Genomic DNA, 23665 nt, shown 5'->3' with positions numbered 1-23665 from the left:
CGAGGCTGTGACACTTATCTAACTTGATGAATGATAGCTGTATTTACGACAGTTAACGAGGATATCATGTGGCCAGAATAACCACCGACAGCCTTTAATTTCCCCAACTAATATCACGTAGCCATTAGTGTTGGGCGTCTCAAAAATCCCGAATTCTAAAATCCAATAGATCAATAGCTTCTTTCCAAGTCTTACAGACCTGTGACGTGGCGACGAGCTATTGATATAAACTGCCCACAGGTTGTGACGCTGCAGACCAGTATTCAGGCCTTCTATAACGGATGGTCTCGGCTCTAGTCAACACATTTACGTCATACCCAAGCAAAAAAAAACAACCCAACTCAGTTACACTACCATTACTAAATCTAAAAGCACGCCATATTTGTGAAGAATGAAATAGATGACATGTAAATTTGATTTCGTTATTTTCTTATATATTCAAGCCTGGAAATAAAAAAGGTGTGGGGGGGGGGTATTTTAATAGAGAAAATTACATAATTTGTTTAATTAAGCTATATGTTAGTTACATTCTTATTTCAAGTTGCTCACCCCCCCCCCCCTCTCTCTAATGCCAAAGGCATTCATTACGTGTAAGTATAAAGTGAAGAGAAGAACCTGTACGTGATCAATCATTTTCAATCTAGCTGGCGCCCATTCTCATCGACAACATGACTTTAAAAACATGACTTTAAAAACATGACTTTAAAAACGTGACTTTAAAAACATGACTTTAAAAACATGACTTTAAAAACGTGACTTTAAAAAACAAGACTTTAAAAACATGACTTTAAAAACATGACTTTAAAAACATGATTTAAAAACATGACTTTAAAAACATGACTTTAAAGCATGACTTTAAAGCATGATTTAAAACCATGACTTTAAAAACATGACTTTAAAACATGACTTTAAAACATGACTTTCAAAACATGACTTTAAAAACATGATAATAAAAACATGACTTCAAAAACATTAATTTAAAAAAAAAAACATGATTTAAAAAAAAAACATGATTTAAAAAAAACAACATGATTTAAAAAAAAAACATGATTTAAAAAAACATGACTCTAAAAACATGCTAGTCAATATGTCGATAGTTTCAGTGTAATTCGTCATCTATACTATAAAGTAGAATGTGAGGTGTATGTATGTATGTTACTTATAGACATCAAAACCGCTTGACCAATCTTGATAAAACTTGGCAGGAATGTTTCTTGGGTACCAACTTAGACCTTAGTGAATGTATTGTAGCCCTAAAACAAACGTAAGACCCTAAAAAAAAAATAAAGTTGTCCGACTCTATTACAGCTATAGTATTTTATGAATCTAGGCCATGTCTACAATGTTGACATGAGAAAAGATAGAAAGGATTTAGACCTCGATCTAATTTTAAGAAATACACTTTGCGCAGATAGTTTTTTACTTTGACACATGAAAATACAAAAGAAGATCCATTGATTTCATTATATAATAAAATTAACCTTCAATTTTGTGTTTCAAAAGCATTTTTTACATTAATTAGTTCCTTATATCTGTGACTACAGATTTCCTGACGAACATTCTTTCATTAGACAATACCGCGTACTAAAAATTATTTCGTTTAATTGTTTACTTTATAATCCCATCCCTAGATCTAAAACTCTAATCCAACTCTAAGATGATAAAACTTCTCTTCGCACAGATAGTTTTATACTTTAACACATAAACATATTAATTAAAGTCCATTCATTTCATATTTTGATCAAATAAACATTCAAATTTGGTTTTCTAAAGCTACATTCGTTTACGAAAGCTGCGAAGCCGAGTTGAGATAGGCCTAGATCTATATTCATTCATGAATCGCGTACTAAAAATTATTTCGTTTAATTGTTTACTTTATAATCCCATCCCTAGATCTAAAACTCTAATCCAACTCTAAGATGATAAAACTTCTCTTCGCACAGATAGTTTTATACTTTAACACATAAACATATTAATTAAAGTCCATTCATTTCATATTTTGATCAAATAAACATTCAAATTTGGTTTTCTAAAGCTACATTCGTTTACGAAAGCTGCGAAGCCGAGTTGAGATAGGCCTAGATCTATATTCATTCATGAATCGCGTACTAAAAATTATTTCGTTTAATTGTTCACTTTATAATCCCATTTATTGAACAAAGCTATCGCTCTTTTCGTTTTTAATAGATAAGAATGTATAGACTTCGGGTAAACCATTTTCGCAAACCTAATTTTATTTTCGTAGCGAAAGAGAAATAACGTGAAAGGATCATTAGCTACGTTTAACATACATCTAAATCCTATCCACTAGATTATTCAAACGCAAATGTTTTAATTTAAAAAAAAAAATGGATTTAAGCCTATTAGCTATTTTTACATTGACACATTCGCTTTACTTATTACCATAGACATATATATATATAGACTGGACGATAAAGAACAAATTATTATCGGAAATATTTGGGAAAAGATAAGTTTGTAGATCCACATCACAAACCTATATATATTTGCCTATGTCTATGATTATGAAACAAAGACAAAATATTGGGAATATGGCAGTTTTGTACTTTTCAAAACTAAAGATCAAAGGTATATATTGGCTGAAATGTTAGTCCTAGAATTTATAGCTCAATCGCCGCCATTTTTTTTTCACATAGATATAGTACATAAAACATATTTGACTTCCCCCAAATAAAAATAACTTCCTACTTCCAGTCTATATTTATTTATGTCTATGCTTATTACATTATTATTTCGTTTAATTGTTTACAAAACACTCTCAGTGACTATATCGAAAGTAATGCGCAAATAAAGACCCGCGGGTCGCGGGTAACATATGTCTAGTAATTATATAAAGAAAGACTTTGTTTTAGAAAATGAGGAACTCATGAGAAACATTTAGGTAAAAGTGAAACAAATGAGATAAGTTCTGAACGCAAATATTTGTGTCTTTGTTCCAAAGTCCTGATTTATTGTATAGATAACTTTAAAACTAGAACTCATTTTGAAATTATCCACAAAACTAATAGTTATAGGCATACTTCATTATTAGGAGAGACCCCTTTGTTGTTGTTCGTTGTTCTCTGTTTATAAATAAATAAATAAGCAAGTGTTTGTGTGTGTGTGTTTAAACATAAAGGGTTAGGGATTACTGAGGTTTGAAAAAAAACAACACCCCTCAACTCAAAAGTTCTTGATCCGCTACGACCCTGAACATTTTTTTTTTTACATATGAGAACTAAAAATATTCATGAACTAAACTCTTCAAGAATATGACGTTATGTACAGGGATATACACTAATTAATCATAACCCTCTGACCTTCATAGTCAATGGCCTTGATCAAGCTGCAGACGAACTTCCTGGCTTTCTTTTTGCTAATGTCTTTTGGCAGCAATTGTAACTGTACAAGTAGCTGATGATAGAAAAAAATAATCGAATAATAAAGTTATTAATTCTTGGAATCAGTGGTGGACTGGCTATATGGGCATTCGGGCAAATGCTCGGTGGGCGGTACTCAAATGTGCTGGTTTGACCACAGAAAGGGCCGCATCGATGCCACTATGGCACATATAAAATAGTTATGGGTTTATACTATTTTCTTATAAAAAGGCCCTTTTTCACAGACTCTACAGTGTAATACTATTTTTATCTAACACATTTTCCCGAAATAATGTTAGGCTTCACATGTAGATAGTGCAACTAGTGGACTTCATCCTTTAAGAACTTACATACTAAGAATGAAATAGCAACATAAAGCCTATATTTCTTATTAAGATATAGAGTAAAGAGTATGCTTGTATATCGATACATTATCAAACTTGACATAATGATTTAGAGGACAGGTAGACCTAGAAGCGGATGACCATCATGTGATTTAGAATTTGTAGGCCGAATTGTTTAGAAATGCCACTGGTCGATTTTGATAACCAGTCCATCCCTGCATGGAGTGTTGAATATTAGTGTATTTATTATACAAAATCATTAGAACCGAATTGATTAAACGAAGACAAGATTAAAGATTAAACAAGATTACAATCTTCGGAAGAAGATGATGTAAATGCCATCTGTTTTTAAGACTGTTTGTAGAATGTTTGTAAAATGTTTGACATGTTTCGGATGTTCCTTCAGAGTTGAAGATAGTTTACTTCCTAGTCCAAACCTCCCGCAGGACGACGGGGGATGGGAGCGGGCAGGATTTGAACCCTCAACCATCGATAAATCCGAACGACAGTCCAGCGCACAAACCGCACGACCAGGCAGCCATCCAGACTGTCTGTTAACAAGGATGTCGTGAGGTCAGGACAACGGGCTTTTCATGTCCTTTAGAATTGGGTGGACTCAGAGGAGTTTTCAAAATTCCCAGGCTCAAATTTCAGTCTTTACCTGGATTCGAACTCGGCTCCCCTTTTTATGAATTTAGGCCAATACGCCCCCTAATAAGACAAGAAAAAATGGCCAAAATGTATAATTAAACTTAACTTTTGGACATATGCCTACTGTACATTTATACAAGCAATATTTTGAAGACTTTAAAATGTCAATTTAGATAACAATGTACATGTTATTTATATAATATTATTGTATTCTAACAAATATACCCATATAAAGGTGTGACAAGAGGGACAATAAGGGTAGCTACTTTTGTTTTCAATAAGAGTTAGTCCCCTTTAATACTTGATTTAAGTCCCTGTTAACTGTTTACAATGGCCACTCTCTCTTGAGTCTTTGAACTGACCAGTGTAGTTTGAACTAAATCTCTATAATGTTTAACTAATACTTGTGTTGTTGTACTATTGCTGTGTTACTCAAGAGGAGTGTGCCACTGTTGTGGGAAGAGTATTTCGATAATGAGCTAAGTAGACTTTATTTATTTGTTAGTACTAAGTTGGTTTATGTAAATGGTATAGGTCTACTTTGTCTCTTATCCTCTACTGTATGTTTTGTTTTAAAGACATCTTTTGTTTAGATACGAGACAGTAGTGTGTCTCATGGGTGACGTCATTTCATTGTTAGTGTATGTATGATATTATTGTAAACAATCGTTTTGGTTTTTGACATAAGACACTACTGTACCTCTGTGATGATGGTTCTTTAATCATGTAAACCTGAACCTGTTTTACTACTTTGATTTGTTTCATTATTTCATTTTCTTATGAGAGCTTTTATTTTTCTAAACATATTCCATAAACTATTCTTTTGTTTCTAAATAAACTCTATTTTTTTTTGTACCAACTGAAATCTCACTATTATTACTTGTCTGTCTCAGTAATTTTGTATATCTAGAGGCTATAGTCAATAGCCTAGATAATATAATTTGGGACCACAAAGTACCACTGGACTAACTTGCCAGTACAGCCAGAGGTCACTGGTCTTATGACCTATCCTAATACTAGGTCACAAAAGGTAATTAATATGTTCCCCTTTCAGGCCTTGCGATCTATACGGAAGATGATGTAAGGGTCAGATGATTCTGTGGCCCACGAGGGTGTCTTGTAGCCAGCACAACGATCAGCCGTCTTTACTTTTCCCAACTAATATCAGGTACCCACTGGGTGGACTCAGAGGCGTTCTAAAGATACCGAAATAAAAAAATCCCGGTCTTCACCAGGATTCAACCCGTGATCTCCGGTTCGGAAGCCAAGCGCTTCCTGTGCTTAATAAGAAATTATTTAAATATTTTAGACCGAAAAATATTTATCACTCGCCTCCCCTTAAAAAAAAAATTAGAGGTGTAAGAATGTTTTCGTTTGTGCTAATGATAATAGAAAGTAATAGCATTCGCTTTGTAATGCAATATAGGTTACACTTAAACGTATTGTTAAATTGATGATCAAATAAATAAAAATTTACCTTGTATTTGGGGCTTTTATCAAAATGCAGGTCTTTGTAGTTTAATGTATTTTTCTTAATATACTGTAAATTATATTAAAGAAAACAAATAATGTTATGTAACAGTTAACTTAAAGTAAAATTATTGTATATCTTACCGTAGAGAAGGAGGGTACATCACTCATAACTTTCAACTAAAGTCAATTATGCCTCAAGTGTGGTGGTCTATATATTCACATGGCTTACCACCAGAGCGTTATCAATTTATTATGAGGGAAAAGAAATTTTTTCAAATATATTTTAATTGGAAAACAGTAAGCAGTTATATTTCCCATTTAAATGTGCTAGGTTTCTGTTAGGCTCGATAATAAGCCAAGAAGCATTTGTATTGAGAACTGATTTAGGTCTTAAGGTGCATGAGCGTCATTCCAAGGCGCCACGTGAAAAGAAAGAAGCAGGGCCGGATTTAAGTAAGAGAAAGCTCTGTGTAGAAGCAACCTAAACAAAGCAAAATATTGTTAATTTTACTTCAGTCTATCAGGTCTGGGATTCAGATATAAAATCCCCTCGTGCTGTTCGGCGCATCGGGCGGCAATCTGTCTCAATAGAGACTGGGCACTAGCACGTCTGCAAGGAAGTTTGGCCAGTTCACCGCATCGCTGCATTGTCCATGTGCCACTTAGGATTGGGCTCTTTGTATGGAAGAGTTGGACATGTATGGGGTATTGAACGTATTGTAATATTTGGTCCAGCGCCCTCATTGGGGGTTAGCCTGAAACTCTTCGTTAGAGAAAACCTGATCGCTGACCGGCAACGTCACAACCTGTGGGCGGTTTAGGCCAATAGCTCGTTGCCACAACACAGGTCTGTACGACGTTAAAGTTGTTGATAAGTACTGTGTAGTAACATAATAAAATAGTACAGGAAGTGTCATGACATGATTAGGAATTAGTTATTTGTTTCGGGAATAGGGTAAAGTTTTACTTAGCGACGATGACGTAAAGTTGGTTAAAAAACAAGAACGCTCTAAGTGACGCTACAAAGAAGACGCTTCGTGTAGAGCAGTAGAATAGATATACGGATTTACGGACATAACTGACATCGGACGATTCCCTTCTTGATGATTAAATATATGTGTAGAACAACATCAGCGTCGACTACATATTTTGATTGTTTCGGCCTTTCGCCGGTGTTACTGAAGTAGTTTGAGTTCAGTGCTACTTCCAGTCAGACGTAGATCTACACTAGATATATTTCCAAGAATCAACACCGCGCGGAAGCCTTAACAGAAGACATGTCTTGGTTCTAGGCTTTATTGAACAAGAATGTCAAAACAGTTCACGATAACACAGTACACACACACACACAAGCTGACCTGAACACCAAGACATTTTTGACACACAAGCACACATCAGTTCACAACACACAACAAGAACATAAATACATAACATACTGTGACAAGGATCTGTATATGTAGATCAAGCATCAAAATAAACTTTAAACTTACCTCGACTTTGTGATTGTTCACTTCTAATGTAGGCCAACCTCTTTCTTCCATTTCAATGTCCCCAAATGTTCCCTTTAGAATGAGAAATATACAAACAAGCAAAATTAAAAAAACATACTTTTTCAAAAGAAACAAATGCTTATCTAAAGGGAAAGAACTCCTTCTATAAAACTATATTTACTATATTTATGTACTAGCTATTCCCCTTATTCGATTTCCAACAAAATAATTGAATACCAAAAATTAATTTGACTAATTGAGTATTTTTGGTTTATTGATTCATGTTTTGTTAGATGCAATAAATAGTTGTTTAAAGTATCAACTTGATCAGACAATGTTTGAGGGAGTAAATGCATTAACAATTATTAAAGGGGACTAAACCCAACAAATTTAGCCATATATGCGAATACTGATAGTCTCCCTTGTTGCTTTTAAGCCAAAAAAAAATGAATTTCCAGTACTTAGTTATCTAGCCGGTTACTTTATTTTTAATTGATTCATATTTTGTCTATGTCAATGAATAATTGTGCGAAGTTTCAGCTTGATCCGAGAATGGGTGTGGGAGAAATAAAGTGTAGACACTTTTTTACCAGACAGACAGACAGACAGGGTGAGTTGATATAAGCGTTGTATTAATAATTGTTCAAGATAAAAATAAATATTCATCAACATACTAAGGATTCATTTAATTAATTATTTACATTCTTTTATAGATCTAGTGCGTTTTAGTAATTCTTTTAGCCACCACAGACAAGGAAAAAGCATCTATTAGCTATGTGAGGTCTGACCGTCTATTATTATTGTCACAACATGCAGACACAAGATGTCACAATGTGTTGTGATGCCGGGGATTTTACTTGAATTAAAAATAGTTGAATAAATGACGATCTAGAATCACAATAAAAGATTCCTTGTTAAAACAAAACTCTGGAACTTTATTTAAATATAAAACGTAAGTACAGCTTATGTACAAATTACAGATCAATCAACACAATATATCACAAAGGCTTTTAAAACAGAGCTCTTAGAAGACCGACTGACTACTATGAAAATATTTTATCGACCGGCGTTCTCTTTCCCTCGCCAATTCTCTGGCGCTAACTCTTTAAAAAAATGTCTTTGTTTAATTTCAAATCAACCAATAGATTTGCAACATCATAATCACGTATTGGGTAAATCCTGAGGTGCTGTCAAGGGTCTAAATTTGTGGGGTAATTCCTGAGGCTCAGTCAAGGGTTTATATTTCTTTTAAATGTGAAATGTACAAATAATTCTATAATGGCATCTGTGACAATTATTATAGCTATGATATAGCGCTACTTTCATGCTTTTAGCATGCTCAGAGCGCTTTTGGTTCAATCTCTTTTGCGGACCAGTGGGGGTGAAGGGGTATCTAGGAGTTGGTTTTCCGAGCTGCCTATAGGCGCTCAGTAAACGCAACTCTGCCCGAGTCAGGGGTCGAACCTCGAGCCCCCTTCTAGGTAGCCAAGACAAGCCAAGTTCAAGCGCCTCTCGGCCACGCTTCCCACTCATAAATGATCTATCTAATTGCATTATATCGATAACAGAGAATAGACTACATGTCTATGCGTATAATTAAGTCGGGTGTTGAACCTTCTAGGTAGCCAAGCCAAGTTCACGCGCACTGGGCCTCTCGACGACGATTCCCTCATTTCGTATGTCACGTTTAGATCTCAAAAGTAGAAAATATTTTTTAAATCCAATCCGATTTTTAAGTACATTTTTACAAAACGCGAGTTTAGCTAAAGCCCCTTTTTTTTATTTAAATATATCATTTCTAAAAGTAAAACAAAAACAGAAGGCAGTAGTCACTTTATAGAAACCATAGATAGATAGATAGATAGATAGATAGATAGATAGATAGATAGATAGATAGATAGATAGATAGATAGACAGATAGATAGATAGATAAATAGATAGATAGATAGACAGAAAGATAGATAGATAGATAGATAGATAGATAGATAGATAGATAGATAGATAGATAGATAGATAGATAGATAGATAGATAGATCGATAGATCGATAGATAGATAGATAGATCGATAGATAGATAGATAGATAGATAGATAGATAGATAGATAGATAGATAAATAGATAGATAGATAGATAGATAGACAGATAGATAGATAGATAGATAGATAGATAGATAGATAGATAGATAGATAGATAGATAGACAGATAGATAGATAGATAGATAGATAGATAGATAAATAGATAGATAGATAGATAGATCGATAGATAGATAGATAGATAAATAGATAGATAGATAGATAGATAGATCGATAGATAGATAGATAGATAGATCGATAGATAGATAGATAGATAGATAGATAGATAGATAGATAGATAGATCGATCGATAGATAGATAGATAGATAGATAGATAGATCGATAGATAGATAGATAGATAGATAGATAGATAGATAGATAGATAGATAGATAGATAGATCGATAGATAGATAGAAAGATAGATAGATAGATCGATAGATAGATAGATAGATAGATAGATAGATAGATAGATAGATAGATAGATAGATAGATAGATAGATAGATAGATAGATAGATCGATAGATAGATAGATAGATAGATAGATAGACAGATAGATAGATAGATAGATAGATAGATAGATAGATAGATAGATAGATAGATAGATAGATAGATAGATAGATCGATCGATAGATAGATAGATAGATAGATAGATAGATAGATCGATAGAAAGATAGATAGATAGATAGATAGATAGATAGATAGATAGATCGATCGATCGATCGATAGATAGATAGATAGATAGATAGATAGATAGATAGATAGATAGATAGATCGATAGATAGATAGATAGATAGATAGATAGATAGATAGATAGATAGATAGGAAGCGTGGTCGTTCAGTCGTCTTGGCTACCTAGAAGGGGGCTCGAGGTTCGACACCCGACTCGGGCAGAGTTGCGTTTACTGAGAACCTAAAGGCAGCACGGAAACCAACTCCTAGATACCCCTTCCCCTCCCCCACTGGTCCACAAATGAGATTGGACCAAAAGCGCTATAAGCATGAAAGTAACTCTATATAAAAGCTATAATAATAATATTACAATGAGGTGAAATGAATTAATAACGCATTGGAAATGATGATATTAATGAATCTACATTGCCGTCTCACATTCACAGCATGAACATATTCAAGTACTCTAGACCAGTGATACCCAACTTTCTTCAGCCCAAGGGCCAAATAAATTTCCCACACTTTAGTCGCGGGCCACACCATTGCGAAAAAAAGAAATGCAATAGAGCAGACGACATTTTGATTAGAAATAAGTTGTAACCAACATTATTTCCATAGCAACTAGATTGATGTCCCTAGGTGTTTTACCGAAACCAACGTCTGAATGATAGTCTGCAAGTCTAGTACTCCATTAAAAAAAGATATATTTCTTTTAATTGTGTACACTCAAAGCCAAATTTGTGTTTGTTCAGCATTCCCATCTCAAATGTTGAACAGCAGGCTATCACTCACGTTGCTACCATTTTTTGGATTGTGGACAGTAGTTCTGGTTGACCGATAGACCCTCATTGCGGCGTATATAGCCCGTGGGCTGTATTTGGCTCCTACTGCCCAAGAGCCGTACGACGAACATTTGTGTAACAAAACAGGCGTTCACTTTATCCCTCTACAACACTTATTCGGGCTGGCCAACAGCTAATTTGTATCACAGAATGTATGGAATATACGCTCTTGAATCAACAACCTGGCATATATCTACTATAGGAGAAACATGAATTGCTAAAGAAGAGTATTGATTGGGTGGAAACCAAACTCTCATAAATCTCATAAATCCGGAGCTGTATTTACTTTTTCCAAGCATTTCGGATATATTTTTATCTCTTTTGTGGAAGCTCCTTTCTTATGGAGTCCCTCTGGTTGTAGCCACTCATTCCCACCATTAAATCCGGCCCTGAAGTAGCACAAGAAGTATATGTAGCCATGACTATAACAGCTGTGCGAAAGAAATGGGCGAAGTCAAAATGTGCAGACCCGTTAGCAAGTTACCAAGGGAAGTAATTTATCAGTAAAACAGTTCATCGTATGTTGATACTCCTCTACCAAAAATAAAACAATATCCTTAATTATAAACAAATGTATTTGTAAGTATACAAGGTGTGACGAAACGCGCACTCCATCGCCAGGCTTAAATCTGGTTCTTTTTATACTATTTTTAAAAAATTAAAACAAATAGTGAGAATGTCTCATGTGTAATAACAATTAAAAGCTTATCATCCTAACAAGTAGAAATCAAATGCCTTCCAACTCGTCTGACCAATGCCCAGCGAAAGTACAACGAGCGTGAAAAGAGAACTTAAAGCAAACCATACAACCATAGATTCCTGATCATGCGTTATGCGCGCTGGACTGTCGTTCAGTCGTCTCGATGGTCCCGGGTTCATACCCTGCTCGCTGCCATCCCCCGTCGTCCTGCGGGAGGCTTGGATTTGGAAGCATGCAACCCCTAACTCTTAAAGAACATCCTTCCCTTGTGTAGGCATAAACGACATATTAGCAATTCTTATCTTATATAATACAGACGTTACTTCAAAAAAAGAAGATGATTACGTCCTACGCGTCATGCATTTAGTCATGCATATTAACCAATGACTTCAATTCTGCCAAGTCACTGGTTTTCCTGGCTAGCTCAGGCAACCCATTCCATGCTCTAATAGCACTAGGGAAGAAGGAGTATTTGTACAAATTTGTCCTAGCATATGGGACGAGGAATGTGCCTTTATCTTTGTGTCTTACAGAGTATTTTATTAAATTTTGTTTTTGTATTTGAAGATTATGGTTCAGTGTTTTATGTATAATTGCTACTTTACTTTTTGAGTCTTCTGTCCTGAAGGCTTTCTAAATTTAGTGATTTTACTAAAGGGGTTACTCTAGTCAAATGTGAATATTCGTTTGTTATGAATCTCACTGCTCTATTTTGTGTCTGGCCCAGATTTAAATTTAAATATTTGCAGCCGGACTTTTTAAAGATTCGCCACGCTGACAAACCCTAGGTCACGATGACCCTCTGAAGTAAAAAGACTTCCCATTCCGCCTTAACACGTGACTAACGTTGAAAACGAGATCGAAAGGATGTGATAGCTCTTTAGGAACACATGTGCGAATCAAGATAAAGAATGATATGTCCAAGGACTTGTTCGATTGTAAATGTGTTTCTAAAATCTTCAATTGCCACTTCGAAGAAAAGTAACAACAAAATCATAATAAAATACTTTTAAAGAAAAAAACCATTATGTTTGTGTCATTGTATCAATTAGTTTGCATTAGTCTAGTAATTATACACATCATTTTAAATGATCTAGAATATAAGATCGTAAGTAAGTAAGGTTTCCCACCTTGTGGTCTATTGGGCAGGTGATGTAAGGGTCATCTGTTTCTGTGGCCTACGGTTAACGAGGGTGTCATGTGGCCAGCACAACGACCAACCGTCTTTACTTTTCCCCAACTGATGTCAGGTACCCATTAGAGCTGGGTGGACTCAGAGGCGCCCAAGGATCCCGAAATAAAAAAATCCCAGTCTTCACCAGGATTCGAACCCGAGACCCCCGGTTCAGAAGCCAAGCGCTTTACCGCTCAGCCACCGCGCCTCCAAAATATAGATCGTACTATTGACGAATAAAGTTCCCCTTATAGACCTTGCAATCTATGGGCCAGATGAAGTTAAGGTCATCTGTCCTCTTAGCCCCTCAGCTACCGCCCCCACCCCCTTCCAATTTTGTACTAAATGAAAAATTTAAAAAAATAGTATCGAATGTTTCAAATTGTCCTCTAAGTGCTACTGCTTCCGGGCGTTTTTTTTCCCTTGATGAAAACAAAGTAGTCTGTATTAAGATGTTTAGTGCATGAAATTATCTAAATCTCATTCATTGAGGAACATATTGTAGGGGGACATTTTTGATTAGTGTCCTATAAACTATGCTCTCCCGTGTGAACAGAAGAAGCGCCAATCGCGTAATATTTTGTACCAAGTCATAGAAAACTATATATATATAATTCTCTTCATGGCTCAAGAGTTTGGACAAGAAGTAAAGTAAAGATCACTCTTTTATTTCTGCAGGTGGGACTAGAGTTACCCTACGAAAAAAAAATAACGGAGGGGGCGGGGGGGGGGAGAAGAAGTAGTATTCACCCGTCACAAAATAGCAGGGCCGGACTTAACCGTTGGGACCAAGAAGTCATGGAAAGATCACTCTTTTTTATTTCTACCCAACGTAGTTTTAGCGGTCTGCGAAGAAAAGAGGGGGGGGGGGAGAGGAGAACAAGTAATCTACTCTGTATTCACCCGTCACTGAATAGCAGGGCCGGACTCAACCGTTGTAGGGCCCTATGCGAAACGGATTTCGCGGGGCCAAGTTGGGTAGGGATAAGGATAATTAGTGAAATGTAAGTGTTTATATTAGAATATAAATTCGTATTTGCATTTTATTCATTCTTTACTACGTACAAAATCACTTTCCGAGCCTTGAGTGTAGCAAAGTCATACAGTACATCATAATAATTCTGTTTCTTAAAAAATCACGCTCAATAGCGAGAAATACCAAATGTTTCAATCTATCTACTAGAATTGTTGACCTAAAGTAATTCTACATTAGTTTGAGGCGCGAGAAGCTTCTTTCACTAGATTCCACAATTATATTGCCGGTTTTTTATCGCGCGTAGGATTGACGTTTTTCCATATTACATGACACCCCAAAATATCAATTTTTGTCTATATATTTCAGAAAATTTGTATGAGTTTTCAAAAGATTTTAATAATTTCCGGATATTTCCAGGACTTTTTCGTATATTTTGCAATTTCAGGAGATTTCCAGGAGCTCCTGGTAAATCGATAGGAGGCCGCGGGAAATCTGTTATAAGTTATAAAAATGGTTTAATTTAATAATTAATACAACTAAAATCAGCGCGGGTCCTATGAAAGTGCGAGCCCTATGAAAGTGCGGGCCCACTGCTGTCGCATAGGTTGCATTGGCCTAAGTACGGCCCTGCAAAATAGCGGCGCATGCTACGCCGCCGGTCGACTAGTATGTTCAATTCGCCATTGGTAACTTATTGAGCTCAGCAGACAAACTTTTTTTAAGACCAATTACATTACAGCGGTTCTCAACCTTTTATGCTCGGCGACCCCTTTTTACAATCCACCACTCTGCCGCCACCCCCCTACACACACACACATACAGCAATAGAAGAGTAGACAATTTTTTATGGTCTTAGGCGACCCCTGGCAAATCATCATTCGACCCCCACAGGGGGGTCGCGAGTCACAGGTTGAGAACCCCTGATTTATTACAAGTTCAAGTTGTGGTTAGCAAATTAAACTTAATGTGTAAGCACTTGTTGTTTGTTAAACAAATGCCTGAAGGTCTTTGTCCTGTTACTCGTATCACTCAACATCATAGCCAGCCTTCGTCTCGCGGATATATTTAAAGATAAATTGTGATTTAAGTGCCGGATTTAAGTTTGTGGAGGTCCAGGAATAAATTTTTTTCTAAAGATGTAATAAAAATCCACTTATTAATTTAAGAAAGTACTAATAGCGCACAGCCTGCCATAAAATAAAAGAAAGTACTTTTAAATTTAATTTAATTTTCGTTCGTTAAAAGAATTAAATTCAAATATACATATTATAGTAGCAAATTTTAAGGTTTACGCAATGTACATCAGGAGTATATTACAAGAATACGTGCACACTATAAGCCAGCGGTTCTCAACCTTTTATGCTCGGCGACCCCATTTTACAATCCCCCACTTAGCCGCGACGACCCCCCCCCCCCCGCACACACACACAGCAATAGAAGAATAGACAATTACAATCCATTTTTTTCAATGGTCTTTGGCGACCCCTGGCAAATCGTCAATCGACCACCAAGGGGGTTGCGACCCACAGGTTGAGAACCCCTGCTATAAGCGGACAGTTGTTTAACCACAACAGAGTTACCAACTGTAAGATTTAATATTTTCTCCTCTATTGGGGGGATACTGATAGCACAGGAACAATGTTTGCTAAAAAATGTTTTACATGTTTCGGATGTTCCTTCAAAGTTGAAGATAATTACTTCCTAGTCCAAACCTCCCTCAGGACGACGGGGGATGGGAGCGGGCAGGGTTTGAACCCTGGACCACCGATAAATCTGAACGACAGTCCAGCGCGCAAACCGCACGACCAGGCAGCCATTCATCAGTACGCATCAGTAGTCACCCCTCCTCCTTTTGTCAGACTCTGAAAACAAGGTTTTAGTTTTTAGAATCGGCTTTTACCAAAAGTGCAATTATTTTGTTCGCTTTGGTTTTATCCCCTAGGCTTCATGTAGGCCCCAATGGGTCATGGGCCCAGACGCAATGAGCACCTTGCACCATGGATGCTAAGCCACTGGAAGTGACCAGATTTTTATGTTTACTTTCAGTCGCTGCCAGATTTACTTACTGTCGCCATAATCTCCTCGTATCTGTTCATTCGTCAGCTTTCTGCAGTTAGAAAATAAAATTATTCGATATTTTTTTTTCAAATAGCTTATTTTTGTTGAGCTTGGTTCATACTGGAGGCATGGTGGCTGAGTTTTAAAGCGCCAGGCTTCCGAAACGACAGGTCCCTGGTTCAAATCCTGAAAAAGAGTGAGATTTTTAACTTCGTTATCTTTATGGCGCCTATAAGTCCAGCCAGCTTTAAGGAGTAACTAATATTAGTTGGGGAAATGTAAAGGCGGTTGGTCGTTTTGTTGGCCACACGAGACCCTCGTTAACCGTGGGCCAGAAATACAGACGACCTTTACTTCATTTTGGTTCACACTATTAAATCGTTCCGAAATTCTAAAATGTATAGTCTAACCTTGACCTTTCTTTGTCATGCGCATGTGAAGTAATTTTTTCATTGGGCAAAGGAAGTCTCTGCGCACATCATTGCTTCTTGGGCCCTGGCAGAATCTGGCTGTAGTTCCGTCTGTACAGTTGCTTGTAGGCCTTCTCTTAACTGTGATTGATGCTGGCCACTGCAAGCCCGTATCGTATCTCTACCATTGTGACCAAGGTGCGCCTTCATGCAAGACCAATCGTCACAGCTGATCTGAACACTGACCTGTGACGTGGCAAGGAGCGATTGATCTTCACTGATCACAGTTTGTTTTGATCATTAAGAAACTCCTTATTACAAATACTCTTCACAAGAGGTTCTCTAGTCTACTGATCACTTATTAAGCTGGGATAGGCCAATTTTGACTGACAAAACGGTAGATTTTAATCGCCCTGATCTGCTGTTTATTGATAAAAAAAAAGTAAAAAAAAAACTACCATTATTGACATCGCCGTACCACTGTCTCATAATTTAAGAGAAACTGAAATGGAAAAACAACGAAAATTTGGGAACCTCGGCTTGGAGATTGAGTGTTTATGGAAGTTATCTAAAACAACAATATACCCCGTTCTTATATCAAGCGAGGGGATAATGACAACTGACCTCACTGTTACCTTCAAGGCCCTTAACATTCCTAAGAAGATTCTCGTTGCTTGTGTTAGGCACTTAGTTTATATTTTTAGTTAGTTAGAGACGCACCATAGAAGACGTATGTTGAACGGGACTAGTGATGCTTGGGATATTTTGGGTTAGAGACTGGAAAATCAGTTAGCGATAGAATTCTCTAGGGTAAAGACGTGTTTTATTTCACAGAGACTCTGACTGTGGCCTTTTACTGGATTAAACGTATTATTCATTGTTCATCAGTGTTGACCACATCTTTTCACTAGTTAAATTCGATGTGTGTTATCTTTGTGCTGTTGTTCAACTACATTGAATACACCCGAACATGAAACCCAAACGCTTGCTGAGTAATTGAGTGAAATCTAACAAACATCTACAGTTGACTTCAGTACAGGATAAATATCCATCCCACTTGTCAGAGGGCGGTACTGCTGCAGACCAGAAAATACCTCAGTGGAGACTGATAAAGGGAGACTACAATGAATTTTCGCTTCTCTTTAACGAAACTCGACTCTGGCAGAGCCAGAGGATGAATACTTGTGTGACGATCACACTTGCCGGGGATTATATGATCAAACTTGACAATTCAATGAAATGAAGAAAGAAACATCTCTCTGTATTTTCTTAAAACTTCTTTAATAAAACTTCTTCAACTTTCACATCAAATTAACTTCTCAATTCAACAACAACTTGACTGGATACTTCATAAATAAAACTTAAAGATACATGAAACTTCACTTAGTATAGCTTCAACTTCAACTAATAAAACTTTAACTAATGGACCCGCTAATATCACAAAACTTATAACCATTACTAATCGAGGACTAAGCGAGGACCCCGTCAAACTGACTTTCCCTTAATTTATACCTTTCTTAATCGTACATTCCAGAATCATGGAAACTTCTCCCCCTAATTATTTTAGTAACTTTGACCTTCTAGAAGCTGACGTGTGCTATTTTTTTCCCTTAACCTCTTTCTTTGATTGGTTACCTAAAATTAACATGTTTACGCTGGACACTTGCACTGGTTTGACCTCGAGCTTCTAGAAACTGGTCGAAATAGGTCACAGACTGGACTCGTGACAACTTGTTCGTTTCTAACATAATAATAATAGTAATAATAACAATAAGGCATTGACTTCGATTCCAAAAACAAGGAATAAGTGCAGCGTTTTACATAACCACGCAAACTGTCTTGTGATTTGCATATTGTAATAACTGAAGGGAGGCAAACTCAACGAGACCTAGATGTTTATTTACAGGACATCACAAATACATGTAGAACAACACGCCTTGAGCACAGCATCTTTACATCAGCTCTAGACTTGGGCGGAACTCGTTCTCTCCCTAATGTCAACATCCTTCCTGTCTAGTCGCTGATAGTGCGCACCTTCTTTCTGCACTAGCCTGGATTGCGCACTCCTTCCTGTCTAGTCGCTGATAGTGCGCACCTTCTTTCTGCACTAGCCTGGATTGCGCACTCCTTCCTGTCTAGTCACTGATAGTGCGCACCTTCTTTCTGCACTAGCCTGGATTGCGCACTCCTTCCTGTCTAATCACTGATAGTGCGAACCTTCTTTCTGCACTAGCCTGGATTGCGCACTCCTTGCTGTCTAGTAACTGATAATGCGCACCTTCTTTCTGCACTAGCCTGGATTGCGCACTCCTTCCTGTCTAGTCACTGATAGTGCGAACCTTCTTTCTGCACTAGCCTGGATAGCGCACTCCTTCCTGTCTAGTCGCTGATAGTGCGCACCTTCTTTCTGCACTAGCCTGGATTGCGCACTCCTTCCTGTCTAGTCACTGATAGTGCGCACCTTTCTTTCTTGGATATGGTGTGCTTTCTGCACTATCTTGGATATGGTGTGCATGGCAAGGTTATAACAATATATTTTCACCTATGTGATACAGACAAAGCTGATGTCTGCTAGAGTCTAATTAAGTTGTTGTTTTTTCCGTGTTTGTGTCTGTATTTGCAAAAGTCCTTCTTTGGGTCTCCAATATCTGTAGAGCCTAGTTTTTAAAAGATCTCTTTCAAAAGCCGTCTGCTACCAGCTGCTTTACTAATAAGATCAATGAGAGCAAAATGGTGCCAAGTTTAATATTTCTAGCGCTTCCCCGGGGGTGGGGTGGGGGGGTGGGGGTAAGAGGTGAAACTCTTTTACGCCGTCCTTCATTAGTAACAAAAAAAAAGTTCCTCTTTCATACCTTGTGATCTATAGAGCAGATGATGTAAAGGTTATTTGTTTCTCTGCCCACAGTTAAGATAAGATAAGATAAGATAAGATAAGATAATTTTTATTGATCCAATCTAATGGAAATTCAGTTCGACTACAATTGACAAGCTCAGCGAAACCACTGTACAAAAACTGTATTGATTAAAAATTCGAACAACATTCACACACGAAAACACATACACATTGACAACCAGCGCTTTATGAATTTGACTTCTATGCACTTCTCGATGACGACAGCTGATCTTCTAACGAGGGTGTCAAGTGGCCAGCACAACCACCAAACGCCTTTACTTTTGAACATGTAGGGTCAAGCAGCCATTATAATTAACATGCATGACTAGATTGACACGTGACATGTATAGGACGTAGTTATCTTCTTTTTTGAAGTAACGTCTAAAAGATAAGATAAGATAAGACGTGTGACCATGATGTAGGACGTAATAATCTTTATCGTCATTAAAAACTAACTTATAAAATAATAAAGATAAAAGACTAATATTTATTAAAACGAAATTTCGTACAATGGTCTAAATTATAATTAAACTGTTTTAGAACTTATATAAAGTTACTTGTGACTGACTTGCAGAAATGATGAAAAGAAATTCCAATCTAAAGTTCTCAGAAGTTCAACACATAAATCAGGCCTTTCACAGCACCATGTTTGTATTTGTTTTTTCATCTACGCTTAAAGCAAGACGGTCTGTATTTATATAAACATTGACCCGGAAGTTTAAAATTAACAACAACTCCTGAACATGGTTGTTGGTTTTTTTGTTTATCAATTTAGTCTATTGATTTTGAAAGTTTTTTATAAACTAAGAATTTCTTTTACTGTAAAAATGTTTGTAAAATGTTTGACATGTTTCGGATGTTCCTTCAGAGTTGAAGATAATTACTTCCTAGTCCAAACCTCCCGCAGGACGACGGGGGATGGGAGCGGGCAGGGTTTGAACCCTCGACCATCGATAAATCTGAACGACAGTCCAGCGCGCAAACCGCACGACCAGGCAGGCATACTGCAAATGCATCCCTCATGTAGCTCATTCTTATACCTGGAGAGAGGTTAAGGGTCACACAATCATGAAAGGTCTTAGAGAGGAGAGTCCAGTCATGTCCTGTCATGTCCTGTCTTATATTGTATGGGTTGTCCTACACTACTTCACTTAGTCTAATGCAAGTCTGACCACATCCAAGGGACACAACAATTAAATATACTTAATAAAACTTGTGAACACCTCAGCGGATGTATACTTACAGATGGGGATGATCGTCTTGTCTATCTATCCGTCGTTTCAATTAGCAGTCTGTTCAATGACAATCTTTCTACAAGCCCGAGCCATATTCTTCTCCTAGCATGCACCCAACACATGCAACGTCATTCATCTGTCTCTCTGCGTCACTACTTTTTTCTTTCGCTAAAAACAATGCACAAAATATTTATTTACAAAATTAACATCTCTGCAGTAGCTGCAGATCATTTGAAGGGCAAATGCCATTGGTCAACCATGTTACATGTCGGGACTCCGAGTCACATGCTGAATCTTCATATATTCTAAATGTGTATTGGTCCAACACAGGCAGAGCCGGCCCTAACAATGACGGGGCCCAATGCGAAACGGATTTCGCGGGGCCCAGTCTGGGTAGAGATAAGCATAATGTCAAAATTAAGATTCTGTATTAGAAAATAAATTCGTGTTGGCAATAAGATTTTATAAAATGAAAGCTGATAATGCCTTTTTTTTTAATCGCACATAGGATTGGCATCCCAAAATAACAACCTTATTACTTCCTATAGCGCAATAATCCTGGGAGATTGTATTTGTTTTTAATAGAAACCATTAAAAAGATTAATGTTTAACCAACGGAGTAACAAGTCGATTGTGGTCTTAAGCCTAGTTTCCATGCACAAGTACTTATTACCTCAAATAATCGGAAGACAGATTGACTGTATGGTGAATTTCCGCGTGTGTTACTATATTTAGATAAGATTTGAATACAGTTATTTTTTACGAAATGGGCTTATGGTCCAACAGTCACGCTATGCAGGGCACGTATCCCGTATGGGAGACGAACGCATGCCAAGGGCAGTCCTTTTTGGTGAGCTAAAAGGTGGTCGACGTAACAGAGGCGCCCCAACGGGAAACGCTTGAAAGACCAGCGTAGACGCCACTTTGCCTTAACTGACATAGAAGAGAGCACCTGGTTGCATGCGGCCTCAGAACGAGACAGCTGGAGGTCACTCACAAACGCCGCGGTTTACACACGAGACAAAAGGAAAATCCGCTGCCGAGGACAGACGCAGATGGCGAAAAGAAAATCTAAATCGACCACCTGCGGACGATGGTTATACTTGCTCTGGTATGGCAAAATATGTGGGTTACAGCTGGGGCTGCGCAGCCATGGGAAATACTGCATTCCTCAAAATCTTTGGACTCGAAGACAAGTTTTTAACAAGTATTTTTTATATTTTTTAATGGTTATTCAGTACTGAAGAGAGTACATTGCCAACAACACATAAGACACTAACATAAGTTTACGGTTTACACGTCAGTTCACGTTAAAATTGTTCATAAACTGTCCAAACTTGACCATCACTGGGTTGTCCATTGTCCTGTGTTGTAGACGAATGAAGTTATTTGGGATTCTTTCGAAAGGATCTGTCCTTATTTCCTATGGAAGCCCGAAGGTGCCAAGAAGTATAAATGTTTTTGTTGGAGCGATTGAATACCTGAAACTGTTGTTATGTACCACAAGGCGGGCTAATCCACACAAAAGATTGTTCGTGTACATCACTCAGTCATAAGTCCCACGCCATTGTATACAGGCTGAGCTCTATTACTATGACCGCTTTCCCAAATCACTAGTAATCATGTTCGCATTAATAACTAGGTAATATTTTTTTATATTTATTTATATAATATATAAAATATATTTTACCCTAACCCTGACTCTAACCCTAACCCACAATCTACATGGGTTTACATATCACACGAAATGCCTGACCTCCGAAGTTTTGAAGGTAAATGTCTTTATTTTCTAGTAATTTTTTTTAAAAGGAAACCTCAGAATTTGCGCTATTGAGTTTTAGCTTTATCATCATAGGAATCCTTGGGCCTTAGGCCTCTTTTCTTTGCCTCTTTTTTTGGGTTTTATGTGCCTCTTATATGGGCCATCTTGCCTCTTTTGTGGGCTTTTTTTTTTTTTTTTTTTTATATGTTTTTTTTGTAAGTTATCATAATTCACAAGTATTAAATCATAAACAATTGAAAAGTGATTAACCTAAAAATATAATAACAGTAATAGAAATATTATTTAATAACAAAGACATACTACCTAACCAATGAACCCCCTAAAGACAGAAAAATGTTACAAGTATACTCTACTCCAGAACAATCAACACAATATCAGATATCCCTGACCCCCAACACCCTATTTCTGAAAAACTACATGAGCATTGTACAGGTATATGAAAATCAAACTAGATAATTCTCTACCCTAAAGTCCATTATTTTTCTAAATGTTAATTCCAAGTGATTAGGATCAAACACCTTATTATTATGTAGACATTTTAGCCAGCTAGCCCAAACAAGATTCCTGTATTCGGAAACAATAATCAAGTTAAAGTTATGTATCATTTTATTTTTTAGTTTTGGCAGCTTGTTTAAAATAATAGACAAGTTAACATTTACATAATTGCCACAGTTTGCTTCCAATAGGTCCATTACAGTACTTCTAACTTGAAGGAATAATGGACATTCCAAATACATATGTTTCTCGTTATCAGCATTTTCAAGGTGGCATAATATACATTCACGGTCATTTGCCCGTCTTCTAGCCATAGGGGTCATCCCAAAGATAAGTCTATAACTAATCTCTCTAGCTTTTGGTGGGATATGTTTACTGTGTAGGTTTATGAATGTGTCCTTGAATTCTGTCACCCCAAGAACTCTCCCCCACTTAATCCTATTCACTAGGCTTTCCTGTAACAGCTTTTTAAGTGTTGTGTATGATTCTTTGGTTTTGTTGTGTATTAAATGTTCATTACCAGGTAAGATTCTTGAAATATATCTGTAAAATGGATGAGTGACTGTACTAAAATAGTGAGGAGTATCATTGTGTATTGGAAGAAGACTACTTAATCTTAAACCATAATAGTAAATTGTCAAGGGAAAGTTTGTTGGGTTCCTAACTACTTGACCTACAAATTTTAGCCTTAGCGAATGTATTTTTGTTTTAACATGTTGCAAGTTTATCCTCCCATCCTCTTTGTTTTGAATGAGTGTAGTGTGCTTAATGCTCCTAATAGTGTTTATGAATTTAGGAGGTGGCTCTGTAATGATAGCTAAATAGACAATCTTTGGAATGACCAAACTATTTATCAATACAGCTCTACCAAATATTGTAGAACCTGTGTGCTGATAAAGTTTAATTAAGTTTGAGGCTTTGACAAAAATATTCTCCCACTGGTCTTTACAATAGAACAAAGGATTACAGGTATAGACAATACCACAAATCTTGATTTATCAACAATTCTTAAAGCGCAAAT

At 36.8% G+C, this 23665-nt stretch overlaps 1 protein-coding gene across 2 annotated transcripts in view; it reads right to left on the bottom strand.

Annotated features, from left to right (window-relative positions):
* LOC106077793 (transient receptor potential cation channel subfamily M member 1-like) overlaps positions 1-19833 on the bottom strand; it is a 60616-nt gene extending 40783 nt beyond the window's left edge. Inside the window, exons 1-5 of one of the 2 annotated variants that reach the window (XM_056026187.1) lie at positions 19689-19833; positions 15837-16014; positions 7339-7410; positions 5853-5915; positions 3321-3414 (exon numbers count right to left, since the gene is read on the bottom strand). In XM_056026187.1, coding sequence (XP_055882162.1) covers positions 3321-3414; positions 5853-5915; positions 7339-7410; positions 15837-15866 — 259 coding nt within the window. In that variant the 5' untranslated portion in view covers positions 15867-16014; positions 19689-19833. The remainder of the gene's footprint in view (positions 1-3320; positions 3415-5852; positions 5916-7338; positions 7411-15836; positions 16015-19688) is intronic. The other variant, XM_056026186.1, reaches the window with a different exon arrangement.
* Between the last annotated feature and the right edge of the window lie 3832 nt (positions 19834-23665).

Source organism: Biomphalaria glabrata, chromosome 4, assembly GCF_947242115.1.
Source record: "Biomphalaria glabrata chromosome 4, xgBioGlab47.1, whole genome shotgun sequence".
Lineage (NCBI taxonomy): Eukaryota > Metazoa > Mollusca > Gastropoda > Planorbidae > Biomphalaria > Biomphalaria glabrata.
Note: the sequence above shows the minus strand (reverse complement) of the source record. Positions and strands in the feature narration are given on the sequence as shown.